The sequence below is a fragment of the Odontesthes bonariensis genome, chromosome 13, assembly GCF_027942865.1.
Source record: "Odontesthes bonariensis isolate fOdoBon6 chromosome 13, fOdoBon6.hap1, whole genome shotgun sequence".
Classification (NCBI taxonomy): domain Eukaryota; kingdom Metazoa; phylum Chordata; class Actinopteri; order Atheriniformes; family Atherinopsidae; genus Odontesthes; species Odontesthes bonariensis.
The window spans coordinates 18,367,256-18,379,871 of NC_134518.1; the positions used below are offsets into that span (position 1 = coordinate 18,367,256).

A 12,616-nucleotide genomic window follows, 5' to 3' on the forward strand; every position below is an offset into this window, starting at 1 on the left:
CCCCAGATGGTGAGACAAACTGGTCAAGTCCTTTTTTTTTTTTTTTTTTTTTTTTTTATAGCATCAGATGTTACTTGAGGCAGAGGAGCCTTTGATACAGTAATACGAGGAAGGTACAATGATCTCTTTGTAGTTTAATTAAAAGTGTTTGTTGTTCACTCTGTCATAAAAGGAATATAATGTTGGGTCAGATGGCATTTTAAAAGGAATTTCATGCCTTTCAGGCTTTTTTTCATTTAGCGCGTTCATACCAGTTGCTCACTTTAACAACCTTTGTGTTATATAATTTTATGTTTTTTATCAGCTTCCACTGAGACTTGCAGTTCCCGAGATAACCCAGGTTTTAGCATAAGCAGCCATCTAATTAGACATTTCTCTCCCCTCAAGCAAACTCTTTGTGCTCGTGAATGTAAGAGAGCTTAAATCCAATAACCCATGAAAAGCACAGGGGACTCCTGAGGTTGATTCTGTTTCAAAGGGACTATCACTTTAGGTTGATAGTTGGGATGGAAAATGATCGAGATGCAGTTTTTGTGACAACATATCTTACTATCTTTACTTATTTTACATACCTGGAACATATCTTTTGAAGCGAAAGCAAAACTTATTAACATGAACAACAAAGTCCAGGAATATTTGTTTGTGCCGTCTCTGAGAAGATCATAAAAAAGTCAAGTGATCTATTCTGGACACGCCACAGACAGTGTGACAAATCCAATCCTGAGGTGCGAGTTAAACAGTTTTACACTGAGCAGCTGACGGAAAGAGCAAAGAAAGCACTGTGGTGACTGATCATCTTTACTAAAAATGTATTTACTTCAGGCACCTGATGAAGATAAAGCAGTCATTCACATCTACTGTAGCTCCCTGTGTATCTGAGCTTGTCATTTTTCATGCTAAACTGGGCGTTGATAATGAAGTCTAAATTCAGCATTCCAAGGCCCATAATTATGAACAGACAATATCTGCATCATGAGCCAGTGTTTATAAAGTTTAAGAACTTGCTCGATGCCTGTCCCTATACAGTTTGCCCCCCAAAAAAGGACAAATTCAACCCAGAAGTTTTTAGAATTGTATATTTCAGGCAATTTAGGGAAACAACCACTGTGTGAATGTTGAGAAATGTTTATTTTTATGAAAGAATATGACTGAAGTTTGGCATCTTGACACCCAGATCCCGTCGCTCCTTGTGCACATGATTTTGCAATTTGATATGGAGTGATGGGTGAAACTTTTTGGTCCAGGAGCCTACAGGTGGATGCTGCGGCGGTGAAGAGGCTGAGTGAGCAGGCAGTATACTGCAGCAAGCACAAGACAGAGAGAAAGATAGCAACTTGCGGCTTGAATAGACCACCCAGAGTTGGAGGGGTACCTTTGATAAAGCGGCATGTAGAGTGTGAGGAAGATCACGTGGGAGGCAGCTGAGCTGAGTTGCCTGCAACAACTAGCTCTCTGTCATCACTGCATTTCTGGCACTGCCTGTGAGTTTGGCTGAAAATTCTCCACTTGACATATTTCCAAGTTGAATTTGAATATGTTTACCAAAACCTCAGTTGTTTGGGCTCGGGTTGAATGAGTTATGGCCAAACCTTTGCAGGGCCCTGTCCATTGCTGTGATTGTTAGTCCATGGCGGTATGTAATGTGTTTTGTTTTGTGTTTTATTTCCAACTTATCTGGTACATTTGTAGTATTATATATAGTATTTGTAGGTGTCACTCTGGTGCTTTTACATTATGCAGACCAGCTAAAAATCCTTAATTGCCCATGTCCAAAGACTAGATAGATAGATAGATAGATAGATAAGCCTCTGAATACTTGAGCATACATATTACAGACCTGTCGAGGAAATTTACCAATTTTCCTGAAACACCCATTACATAATTTTTTCTCATATTTGACCGACCATGCTATTCTATAGTTTATCCAGGTCGGCCTCCAATCGAAGCATGCCTAAGTTTGTGTCAACAGAAGCAAAAAAGTAAATGTCACACTGCAGTTTTTGCTCATTATTAAATTAAGTCAATCCCTCTGTTTATTCAGAGCAAATTGAACTTCACTTGTGTGTAGAATGTCAGGTCAGTAAGAGTGCAAGAGTGGGCTATCATAAATAAAATTTTTAAAGGTCTTATATTCAGCTCTCTTTTTATTTGCAAAGTATTTTGTTTCTAGCGAACCAATTGCAAAGCCATTTGAGAACAGTGAGATCAAGTGTTTGAGCTATAAAATTGGTGAGCGAAATGGTTTTGCTTGAAACGAGGCAAAGGGACAAAAAGACTTTTTGTCGCAGCATTATTACTTCCTTACACAGATTTCAGAGTTGTGCAACATTCACTGATGATGTGGGAAATCTTCCAGAGGAAATGCAGATTGGATGATTTCCAATACAAAACAGGAAGTTACGAGGGAAGAACAGACAACAAAGAAAACGTTTTGTCTTGCATTTCAGTTCTCCTGCAGAGTATGAACTCTAAAATGCAATCGGGATCTTTAATGGTTAAGATTTATTCAACAGCTTGGCAGTGCTTCAGTGATTTGATTTGCTGCATTTGCATTGATTTCCACAAAAAAACATAAAAATAAAACACAACACCTACAGAAATATTGTTGTACTACAATCTACAAGATTTCAGTGAAAATAAAGGTAATTCTTGATTTTCTTAGATATATATATAATATATATATATACACACAATTAGACATCTCACTTGTGTTTAATTCAGATGTAAGTACATGCGAAATACCTGAAAATCCCACAAAACTGCGTTTTGTATCTCTGGCATAGCTTCATATCTTCATACAAATCTTTGTACAGTTGGCAGTGTCAGCTGACTGCTACATACAGGCATCGGGGAAGCTTACATCTTAACACTCATCCAACGCTACAAGAAAAGATAAGATTAAGTTGTGCCTCGCAAAACAAACCAACAAAGAAGAGAAAAAAAAGAAGAATTTTCACATTGTCCAACACTTTTCATCTGATGCAGGATGAATCCAAAGAGGTCCCTGTTCAGATCAGTAGCATTCCCCGCTCCTAAACCAAACTGAACGCCGGTAAATTAATTAGATCGAAGCAGAACAATCACATGTTGCTACCCAATGACAGTCACTGTAAGTATGTCGCAAGTAAAAGAGCTATGACTGAAGCACAGAGAGGGAAACAACAAAGCCATTCTTTGCCTTCTCTACGGTTGCTTTAGCATCTTAAAGTCAGAGGAGAGCGAGCGTGGGGGGGTACATCTGCACTTTAGATGTTCAGCTATAGGGATCAGAGAATGAAAACTAACTTCTGCTGAGCACGTTATGGCTTGAAAAGTTTTAATCCAGTGTTTGTGACTTTTGAGTTGCTTCCTCTGACATACCCCGCACACCAAAAAAAAAAAATGTGAAAAGGAAGTGATCCTGCTGACAAAACTGACTTAAATCTCCACAAACCAGACTCTTGTGTGGCAACGAAAGGAAAAATAACAAACAACAGAAAGTACACAGGATAATTAAGACCATGTTAAAAGAAGAGTCGACACATGGAATGGACAAGTAAACTGTCCACTAGGGATAATATTTCGGCTAAGATACAGCTTTGAATGCTTGTGTGGTTGTTGACATGTTTCCTCCTTTCATGCCTGCAGCCGGAGTAAGACGTGGCATTTTCTAGTCATGGTCTGCACACTGGCGGGTCACATGCTTTGCTGCAGCTGCTTGTCTGTCTGGAGACCAGACCAGGCGAAAAAATAGCTGAGAGAGCCACAGTCTGCAGCTCTGAGAGGTGCTTTGGCCACAAGCTACAGCTCCTCCCACTGTCCTGATGTTAATTGATGAGTGATTGATCGACTGACATTTTGCTGTTTAGGACTTTCAACAAAACTGATAGTTATTGGTCTTCATCAAAGGCTGCTCCTCTTCCTCGGGGTCACAAGACTGGTCACATGGGCCGTCGCAGCACTTTGGCTCGTCGCACACTTCCCCCTCTGTGACCTCCTGCTTCACATTCTGGTAGATTACCTGTGGAGAGGAATCATTAAGTGAGACTCGAACCAAGAAAGTCTGTTTCATCTGAGCACTGTGGTCTGATATGTGCAACGTGTTTATTTGAAACAATTTGGCTGATTCCATGTTCCATCTGTGAAACAAGATGAAGCCATGCTCGACACACTGCCCCCCCACCCTTTTTTTTTTTTTTCCATCAACTCTGATGTCGTTTTATAACAACACATAAAAATACTTTAGCACAAAAAAGCCATTAATTTAATTAGTTTGGCCACACAAACCACTCAAAATCTGTTCTTTCTCTCTTTCTCCCTTTCATTGTTTTTATCAAGTCATCTTGCCTGAAGCATACTATGTTTTATTCGTTGGATAGATTTTGATGAAGCCAGACTGGTATTTGGAAATCCTCACCTCCCCCGGATCAATTTGACCCCCAAGTAGTCTTTCGATCATCTGACTGATTTTGCTGAACGTCGGACGCTCTGTAGGCTCCAGATTCCAACACATCTTCATGATTGTGTACCTGAGGCAAAACAAAACAAAATAAAATATATGAGGACTTCATATTACAAGTTGCCCACTTGATTATAACTACTCAAACAGTTCTGTCTACAGTGGGAAACTATCAAGCAAAATCAGACAAATAATGAGAGGCTTATAGAGGCTGTGATGCAGTTCGAAAAGAGAGAGTCGTTCATAAGAATCTCTGCCCCTCCAGTCTCATTTTGATGCCGTGAAATAGCAGTTACATGGCTTCCTAGCTTAGAGATCATGTGGCTAACAGGCAGAACTGAGGCCTGACTCACAGCAAGACAGCAGATGATTAGGCCCTGACTCAGATTCAGTCTCCTCCATTTCCACAGCACAGTTTTTCCGGGTGGTGTGATAGCCATGCTAAATCAGCACACACAGAGGCGGTGGACCCCTGAGACACTGGAAAAATCCACTTTCTTTATATTCTCATTTCTTGAATTTTAAGTTTATGCCTGTAAAGTTTTGAGCTTGAGCTTGGTTGATCACCCTAAGTAAATTCAGTTCAAAGCAGGAATAATGGAAGTGCTTCATGAGGCTACCTCATGTGTCATTAAATTCAGATGTGAGTTAGGCTTGAGGACAGCTGATGAAGAAAAAGGGTGTTTTGTCGATTTGTGATGAACATTTGGGCAGTGTGCTGTTTCATTTGTTTGGTGTTGGAGTTGACTCAAAACCAAACATAAACTCTAATGTTTTTGGTTGCTGTAAGTTATGTAATTAGTTATTGTAAGCATACCCACGAAATTACTACCACAACCGCTCACAGTCTGATTAATCAGTTGCTAGAAGACGATAACTTCCATGGACTTAATTGTAAAAACCCTACTAATAGTCACTTGATGCTCCACTAAAACACAGCTGATAATAAGAGTGGCATTTAGTGGGCATGAAGTCGGGGAAATGAAGTGAAAAGGCTTCATGCTGCCAGGCTTACATTTCAGGGGGAGCAAAGTCTGGCTGGGTCATCTGGTAACCACGCTTTACCATCTTGTAGAACCTGGAGTCCACAGCCATGCTTGGGTACGGACTTTTACCTATTAGAGAATAACATGTTGAAAGATTTGGAGGCAAATCATAAAACGAATAAGTCAATGCGGGAGCACTGTGCATGTGTTCCCACCTAAGGAGAAGATCTCCCAGAGGAGGATGCCGTACGACCAGACGTCGCTCTGGACAGTGTAGACACAGTCAAAAATGCTCTCTGGAGCCATCCACTTCACTGGCAGACGGGCCTTCACAAACAAGCAAAAGTCGGGTTTACATTCATCTACAACTCTTGTCAAAGCGAGTAAAAGCTGCTCTCCCGTCTATTCAAGTGCTCACATTGCCCTTCACCACATAGTTTGAATCATTCATGATGTCCCGTGCCAGGCCAAAGTCACAAATCTTTGCCTCTCTGCGGTTGGTCAAGAGGACATTCCTCGCTGCAACGTCCCTGTGAATACACTGAACACACAGAGTCACACAGTTTTTATCTGGCTGTAAAGTCACACATGGTCAAAATCTGATTTGTACATGTCCTAATATAGCATGAAAGGTTATGATAAAACACAATGTAAAACCATTAATACAAGTAAATGAATGTGTAGAATGAAATGGGAAATACCCGAATGATTTCACACCCCGCATTCTTCATTCTTAATCAAAAGTCATATATTTTCATGGAGTAAATGGACGTCATTTTCTCTAACATCATGTGTGCTTCTATGACCTTTCCAGGACCAACACAGCAGCTGCTGTTGAACATTACCCCAGCAGTGTTTTGTTTTATGATTTAGATGTTTGTATGTTTTTCAGTAATATAGCTCCTTACATTTTTGGCAGCCAGAAAGTCAAGGCCCTGAGCTACTTGAAAGGAAAACCTCAGCAGGTCATCTATGTCCAGTGGCCAGTCACCAGTCTTCTCACACCCTGGGTCTGCACAAGAATCGGAAAAAGAATAATGTCCCTTGGTCAGGAAGAAAAAGTATAATGATTTAAATCCTCTAATTCAAGCTGTGGTGATGAACTTACCTGATGATGATGATTCTGTATTGGGTAGCTGGCTGGGTCTCATTTCCAGGTAGCTGCTCGAGGCCGTGCTAGAGATCCCACTGTCACTGTTAAATGACCAAACGGAATAAAAAAATACAAATAGGTGTTGAATGGCATGGCAACAGAAACGGATCACGAGGGAACATTTCCTATGCCGTTAAACTGCAGTTTTAATCACATACCTTCGAATAAACTGCTTCTGAATGCAGATGTTCTTGTAGTCGTTCGAGTTCTCCCCAACGTCAGGGATATTCATAACAAAGTTAACAAACGTCTCTGCCTTCTGGCGAAGGAAGTTCAGCAAGTCACCGAGGTTGCAGTACTCAGTGATCACAAGCACTGGTCCTGATGAGGAAAAACACCATGCTTCAGAAGGCTTTATTATGCATGCACACAATAAACTTTCCTAAACATGTTTTTTAGCTGTCTGACCTCCATAGGTGCATGCACCGAGAAGATTGACAATGTTCTTGTGGTGTCCCAGGTGGCTCAGGATCTTCAGCTCAGACATCAGAGCCTCCCTCTCATCTGAATGGGCACTGGCTGCAGACACACAGCACAAATTGTCCCCAATCTTATACTGGAATTGTGCTTCAATCAGGTCAGTTTGTTTTTGTTTGTTTGTTTTTATATTATCTAATAATTTTAAAATTGCTTGTCACCGGAATTAACAATGATCTGGGGGTTAAAGCAGATCTTACCTTTTAACATTTTCACAGCCACGCGCAACACATTGTCGTCTTTTCCCATACCATAAGCTGTGGCTTCCACAACTTTTCCAAATGCTCCTGCTCCCAGGATCTTCCCTGTTGGAAAAGGAGTTTTTAGTACGATGGAACCTATTAATGACAGTCCCGCTGCATATTTAATGACTCAAATATGCGCATTAAAGACTTTTAAAAAAGCATGTTTTAGACCTAGTTTGAGCTTGTCTCGGGGGAATTCCCACTTCTCATTGTAGGGCAGTTGAGTGGGGTCGATAAAGGTGTAGTTGTTGCCTTCTCTTGTTTCAATGATTTTCCAGCGGATCTCATACCTGGGTTTCTGAAAGGTAACATGCGAGGGAAAGGCTTTGATTTAAAGCAGGAAGTGCTACCGATATCTGAGTTCTAAAGTTCATTGTTTTGTTGTGCTTTCACTGTTCATTCATTTCACCTGCTTGTATTTGTAAAACAGGAAAACCAGCAGCACGAGGAGAACTGCTAGAATTCCCGCTGCTCCTGTCAGGGTGGACGTAAAGAGCTTGTCTGTGCACAAAGAGGAAGATCAACATTGAAACACGGTTGAAATCTTATACACCGACTGCGTGACTTACAAGCCCTAAAATGGACATGTGATCAAATCCTCACCAGAAACCTCCATGGCAAAAGTGTCACTGCTCACTCCAACAATGTTAAAGGCCACACATTCCACAGTCATCCTCTGGCTGGAAAGCCCCACAGTGAGGACACTCTCCACTTCCACGGCCCCATACTCCTCCCTCTGGACCTCCACTGTTGGAGCCTGGAGAGGGATTGCCAACTGCAACCCACTGTTGTTTTCATTGCATCTGCCCCATCACAACACGCACGGTCACAGAAAGGTACAAACAAACAAATAAATGGACGAATAAATGAATAACTTGAAGTTACAGGAACTCTCGTATTGTAAATTTTTGCTCACATATATTCACACAGTCTAATGTCCTCTGTGAAACTACTGCCCAGTTATCTAATTTTCCAATCAGCTGACTTACGTGGGTCGAATTCCGAAACATTGATACCAGATGATTCTTGGAGCTGGATAACCAAATGAGGTGCAAGTCAGTGTGGTAACATTTTCCCATCTCACCACAGCAACAGGTCTCTCTGACAGTTCAAAAAAAAAAGGGAGAAAGAAATGCTCAGTTTGGATAGAATAGACTGAAATACATGCTGAATCATTTAGCTATAGGATATGCTCACAAATGTATATATTTATACACAGATACATATATATTTATGCTTTTATGAAGTCACTTACGAAACATTTGGACTTGGAATGTGATGGATGCATTTGCCAAGTCGCTCCTGGCGTAGAAGGTGTACTGGCCCTGCTCATGTACATTCATTCTCTTCATCTGCAGGGTAGCATGGTACCTAAAAAAGACAACAACAAAAAAAGAAAAAGAGGAATGTCTACAGTATCAGAAGTGACTAATTCAGTGGAGTAAGTGCAGACAGTTCCTATGTATCATCGTCAAGCACCATCTTAAATTAAAAACAGAACAGCACTCTTCCTTCTGGCAGTTTCGTGACCTGAGTGGCGATACGATGACCTTGATGTTGCTGGTCAAAGTTATGCAAAAATGCACAGACAGCATTTTTTGGATTTCTCGAATCCAGAGGAACTTCCCCTTCCTGTAGTACAGTTATTTGCTTGCTCTTTCCTAATAGTGTGTTGACAGACTAAAGCAGTCTTTTAGCTGGTCTACCCTGTCTTTCGTCACCAAGCCTTTTCTTGCTACTGTACCTGTTGTTGTATCGGATGAACTTGTGCTCTTGTGTGGATGCGTTGGGAGATGTCGGTGTCTGCCATCTGTGCTCCGTAATATGAGGGTAGGCTTCGATGAGCACGCCGAGCTCCAGATCTTCTCCCTCATTTACTTCAACTGATAGACCTTGGTGGGCCAGTTTAGGGGACAGCTGGGGTGACAGCCTGATGTAGGGTTTGCCTGTTTGAAAGAGGATACAGACTTTGAGTTTTTCCTTCCTTTATGGGTGGTTAGTACATTGAATGTTTTTCAGGTTTTCAGTGGCATATGTGGCAGTTTTTTTGTGGCTCACCTACAACCAGCAGGTACGTGGTTGAACTGTTAACCCCAGCTTCATTAGTACCAACACAAGTGATATTTCCTGTGTCTGCAAGGTCCACAGCAGCAATGGTCAGTATGCTCTGTATGTCTAGGCGATTCTCTCCACTGGAGCGAACCTTCTCCTCTACCGTTGGTATCTGAGAAACAGAAGATTAAACTTGAATAAAAAACCCAGGTAACTGCCGCAGTCAATCTTCAGAAAAGTGCATTGCGCCTACCGATTTGGTGGTGTATTGCCATGTGACATTGTAGTTGAAGTTAGGATTGTGCGTTGTGCAGCGAATCTTGATCTCTTCCCCAACAATGCGCACATACTCATCCGTCTCTAAGAAGACATATGGAGGGAAACGAAGCTCTAGAGCAGGAGGAAAACATATGTATGAGTGTTAAAGGTGAGGCATAGATCTTAAAACAATCGTATGAGGGATTTCATGCATTTTTTTTGCAGCCAAGTGTTCTCACTTTGAATGATGTTGATGGAAAAGGCCTTAGAGATCTTTTCCACTCCATTGACCCTGGCTGTGCAGACATAGTCAGCGTTGAAGCTGGGGTGAAGACTGTGGATGAGGATGCCGCGGTGCCTGTTGACGGTGAAGTTCATTCCTGGTGGCACAGTGGTGCCGTTGTCCATGCGGAGGCCCAGGTCTGTGGCTGAAGGGTCGGTCAGCAGACAGGGCAGCAGGTAGTCCTCACCTTCTTTCTTCACCACCCGCAAGGTCGTGCTGCTGGTCCAGAACACACGGTTTGGATCTTGAAGAGGGAGAATAAATAAAACAAAGAACTAATGTGACATGTACACAGAAGAAAGAATAGCGGTTATCAACAATGATCCATCTAATCTACAGAATAATCTCATTTAGTCCAACCCACCTTTCACATACACATGCACTGAGGAGGTCAGGTGACGATATTGGGAGCCAGCAGTGTAAAAGCACTTGTACGTTCCAGTGAATTCTGCACTGGGACGCTCTACCTTCAAGTTGCGGACATTTCCACTGGCCCTGGACACATAGCGTCTATGTTTGGGCAGCCTGGTTTGCCAGTTTATCGGGCCGTCACCCTCACACCTCAGATCCAGAGGGCTCCCAGGACTAACCACCACCTCAGAACCTCCGACCACTTTAGAGTTTAATTTGATCACTGGACGCCTCCATTCTGCTGAAAAGGATGGGAAATACAAACAAATTGGGAGCATTTTCCAGACTTTTTTTCTCTCATTTTTTTCTGCAAGAAGAAACACAATCAATTCTCTTGGATAATTCAAAATTTTGTTTTTGTTTTTTGTTTTCCACAGCGTCTCTTCATCTCTATGATTTAGATTGAAGTAATAGCGTGGAATCAGGAGACATGTTTCCACATCTGCTATTTTGATATAGGAGATCATAAATGATGGAAATTTTAGACTCTTTTACTGTTGCATTTTTTGTTTTCAACACCAAAATACATTAGGGGATCTGTGAGGGATATATTGCTAAAAGGGACTCTAACCCTCAGGGAAAACAAGCTTTTGTGATGAACAATATTGTCTTTGATGACTTAGATGATGGTCATACATTTTGTGAACTCTTGTGTGAAAATTACTGACAGTGGAAAGACTGAAGTGCCTTTTCTGTTAACCCGAAGCATTTTTTTATAACCTTCAGCAGAGGTTATAAAAGTTTTCATTCAGGCTTTTGGACAGTGTGTTATGATACTCGAAGCAGAACTGAGATTCCATGTTCAGCATATTTTCTATTCACCACAATGTATCTCAGAGAAGATTTGGTTTCACGCCAATCAGCAGTTCAGCCCTGAACCTTCTGAGTTTCTGTAAACAGTTACCTTCCCCCTTGTTCAACTATCCAAATAAACTATTCACCCAACCTTAAAATGAGCCTAATTATACCTCGTAAACTGATCAAACAGCAAATTCATTCAGCCAGAATCAGACCAAACAATAGATGTCTTCACATGTTCAAATGAAATCTAAAAGGTCAGTGGGTGACACCAATATATGTAATGTTCACAGCAATGCAGGGGAAGGATAGCAAAAGGAAAACATCTCAAGAATGGCCGTACAAACATCTCATGATGCTCTTGACAATTGCCATGCTCATTTGACACAGTGGTGTGTCAGATGTCTGCACTGACCATGAGAGTATGCCAGAAAATGAGCAATGAAACTGTCATAGCCTTTGGCATTTTTAGAATGTTTTCAGAGTATCAGTTAAGTAATTGGTTAAGTGTGGTGCAGTAAATAATGTCTAAATATTGTATTAAAATTTAATTCGAGTACCCTGACTTTTTACAGCTTTACACAGACTTAACCCTGTACACTGTCAGACTCCCACAAGTCAGTTTGAATTCCAGAAAACTGTGTTGCTCATTCTTTCAGAATGTGGATTTCCATTTAGGTCTACAAAGAGTGACTACAAAAGCAAAAATGACAAAGAAAAAATGCAACAGCTGTCATTTTTGCTGTCAGCGTTCGTCAGCTCTTACCTGAAGCTGCAGAGACAACAATCCCAAGCAGCAGAGTGAGGTAGGACTGCATCCTGGATCAACTCCAAACCTGCAGGTTGAAGAATAATACTCGTGTGTGCTGCAAATCACTCTTCATTTGATTTGTGGTGTCGGAGAGAAAAATGGAAGAAGTGCCTCAGAAGTTGTGCTATCACTCCATCCCCTCTTTTACTTCCCTTTTCTGACTGATCAGAGCAGCTTTTCCCTTGAGAGAGCATTACGTGACTAAATAAGAAGTAACTGCAGCTCAAAATGATGCTGAATTGTGCAATATGGAAGCTGTAGTAATTCATTTCAAATGTTCTCACCTGCAGATGTCTTCAGCTGAACAGACGTGGTAAATTAACTTCTCCGGGTTTGGAAGTTCCCAGCATCTAGAGTGGACACAAGAGTCCCGTCTTCTTTGTCTGTGCCCTTATTCTCCTTTCTGCTTGTTTACAGTCTCCTCACCACAGAAGTCACACAGCAAACATCAGAGAGCAAGTGGTGGAGGGTGGAGGGAGCTGTGTGTGTGTAAGAAGGGGAGGCGGTGCAGCACATCACGCTCAACAAATTAATGAGTCAGTGCCAATTTGCCACACAAAGGCACGGAACTCCCAATACATCTGTAGAGGTGAGAATAATCATTTGCGTCTCTGCTGAATTGTGGTTGTCAGGTTTTTTCTTTGTCTGTAAAATGTGGGCAGGTGGAAGAGCGAGAGAGAAATGTGTGTGAAAATGTCTATATG

At 41.5% G+C, this 12,616-nt stretch overlaps 1 protein-coding gene across 2 annotated transcripts; it reads right to left on the reverse strand.

Annotated features, from left to right (window-relative positions):
* Positions 1–2,487: 2,487 nt before the first annotated feature.
* csf1ra (colony stimulating factor 1 receptor, a) lies at positions 2,488–12,367 on the reverse strand. 2 transcript variants are annotated; one of them, XM_075481285.1, is made up of 22 exons: positions 12,197–12,367; positions 11,868–11,937; positions 10,257–10,541; positions 9,849–10,136; positions 9,605–9,741; positions 9,358–9,523; positions 9,044–9,245; positions 8,555–8,670; positions 8,289–8,400; positions 7,903–8,102; positions 7,709–7,800; positions 7,471–7,597; positions 7,255–7,359; positions 6,986–7,096; positions 6,736–6,898; positions 6,533–6,618; positions 6,333–6,436; positions 5,843–5,965; positions 5,640–5,751; positions 5,454–5,553; positions 4,397–4,508; positions 2,488–4,000 (listed from the first exon to the last, which is right to left on the reverse strand). In XM_075481285.1, exons 2-22 carry the CDS (start codon positions 11,917–11,919, stop codon positions 3,854–3,856), a joined length of 2,940 nt encoding a protein of 979 aa, XP_075337400.1. In that variant the 5' UTR covers positions 11,920–11,937; positions 12,197–12,367; the 3' UTR covers positions 2,488–3,853. The 2 variants fall into 2 exon arrangements, with proteins under 2 accessions (XP_075337400.1, XP_075337399.1); XM_075481284.1 differs by having other exon boundaries at positions 10,257–10,544.
* Positions 12,368–12,616: the final 249 nt, after the last annotated feature.

Coding starts and splice junctions, on each gene's coding strand:
- csf1ra (XM_075481284.1), bottom strand. CDS start 11,919: ATGCAGTCCTACCTCACTCTGCTGCTTGGGATTGTTGTCTCTGCAGCT. Junction 10,545..11,867: donor TGTTGTCTCTGCAGCTTCAG/GTAAGAGCTGAC, acceptor CATCCTTTTCAG/CAGAATGGAGGCGTCCAGTG. Junction 7,801..7,902: donor TTTTGCCATGGAGGTTTCTG/GTGAGGATTTGA, acceptor CTTTGTGCACAG/ACAAGCTCTTTACGTCCACC.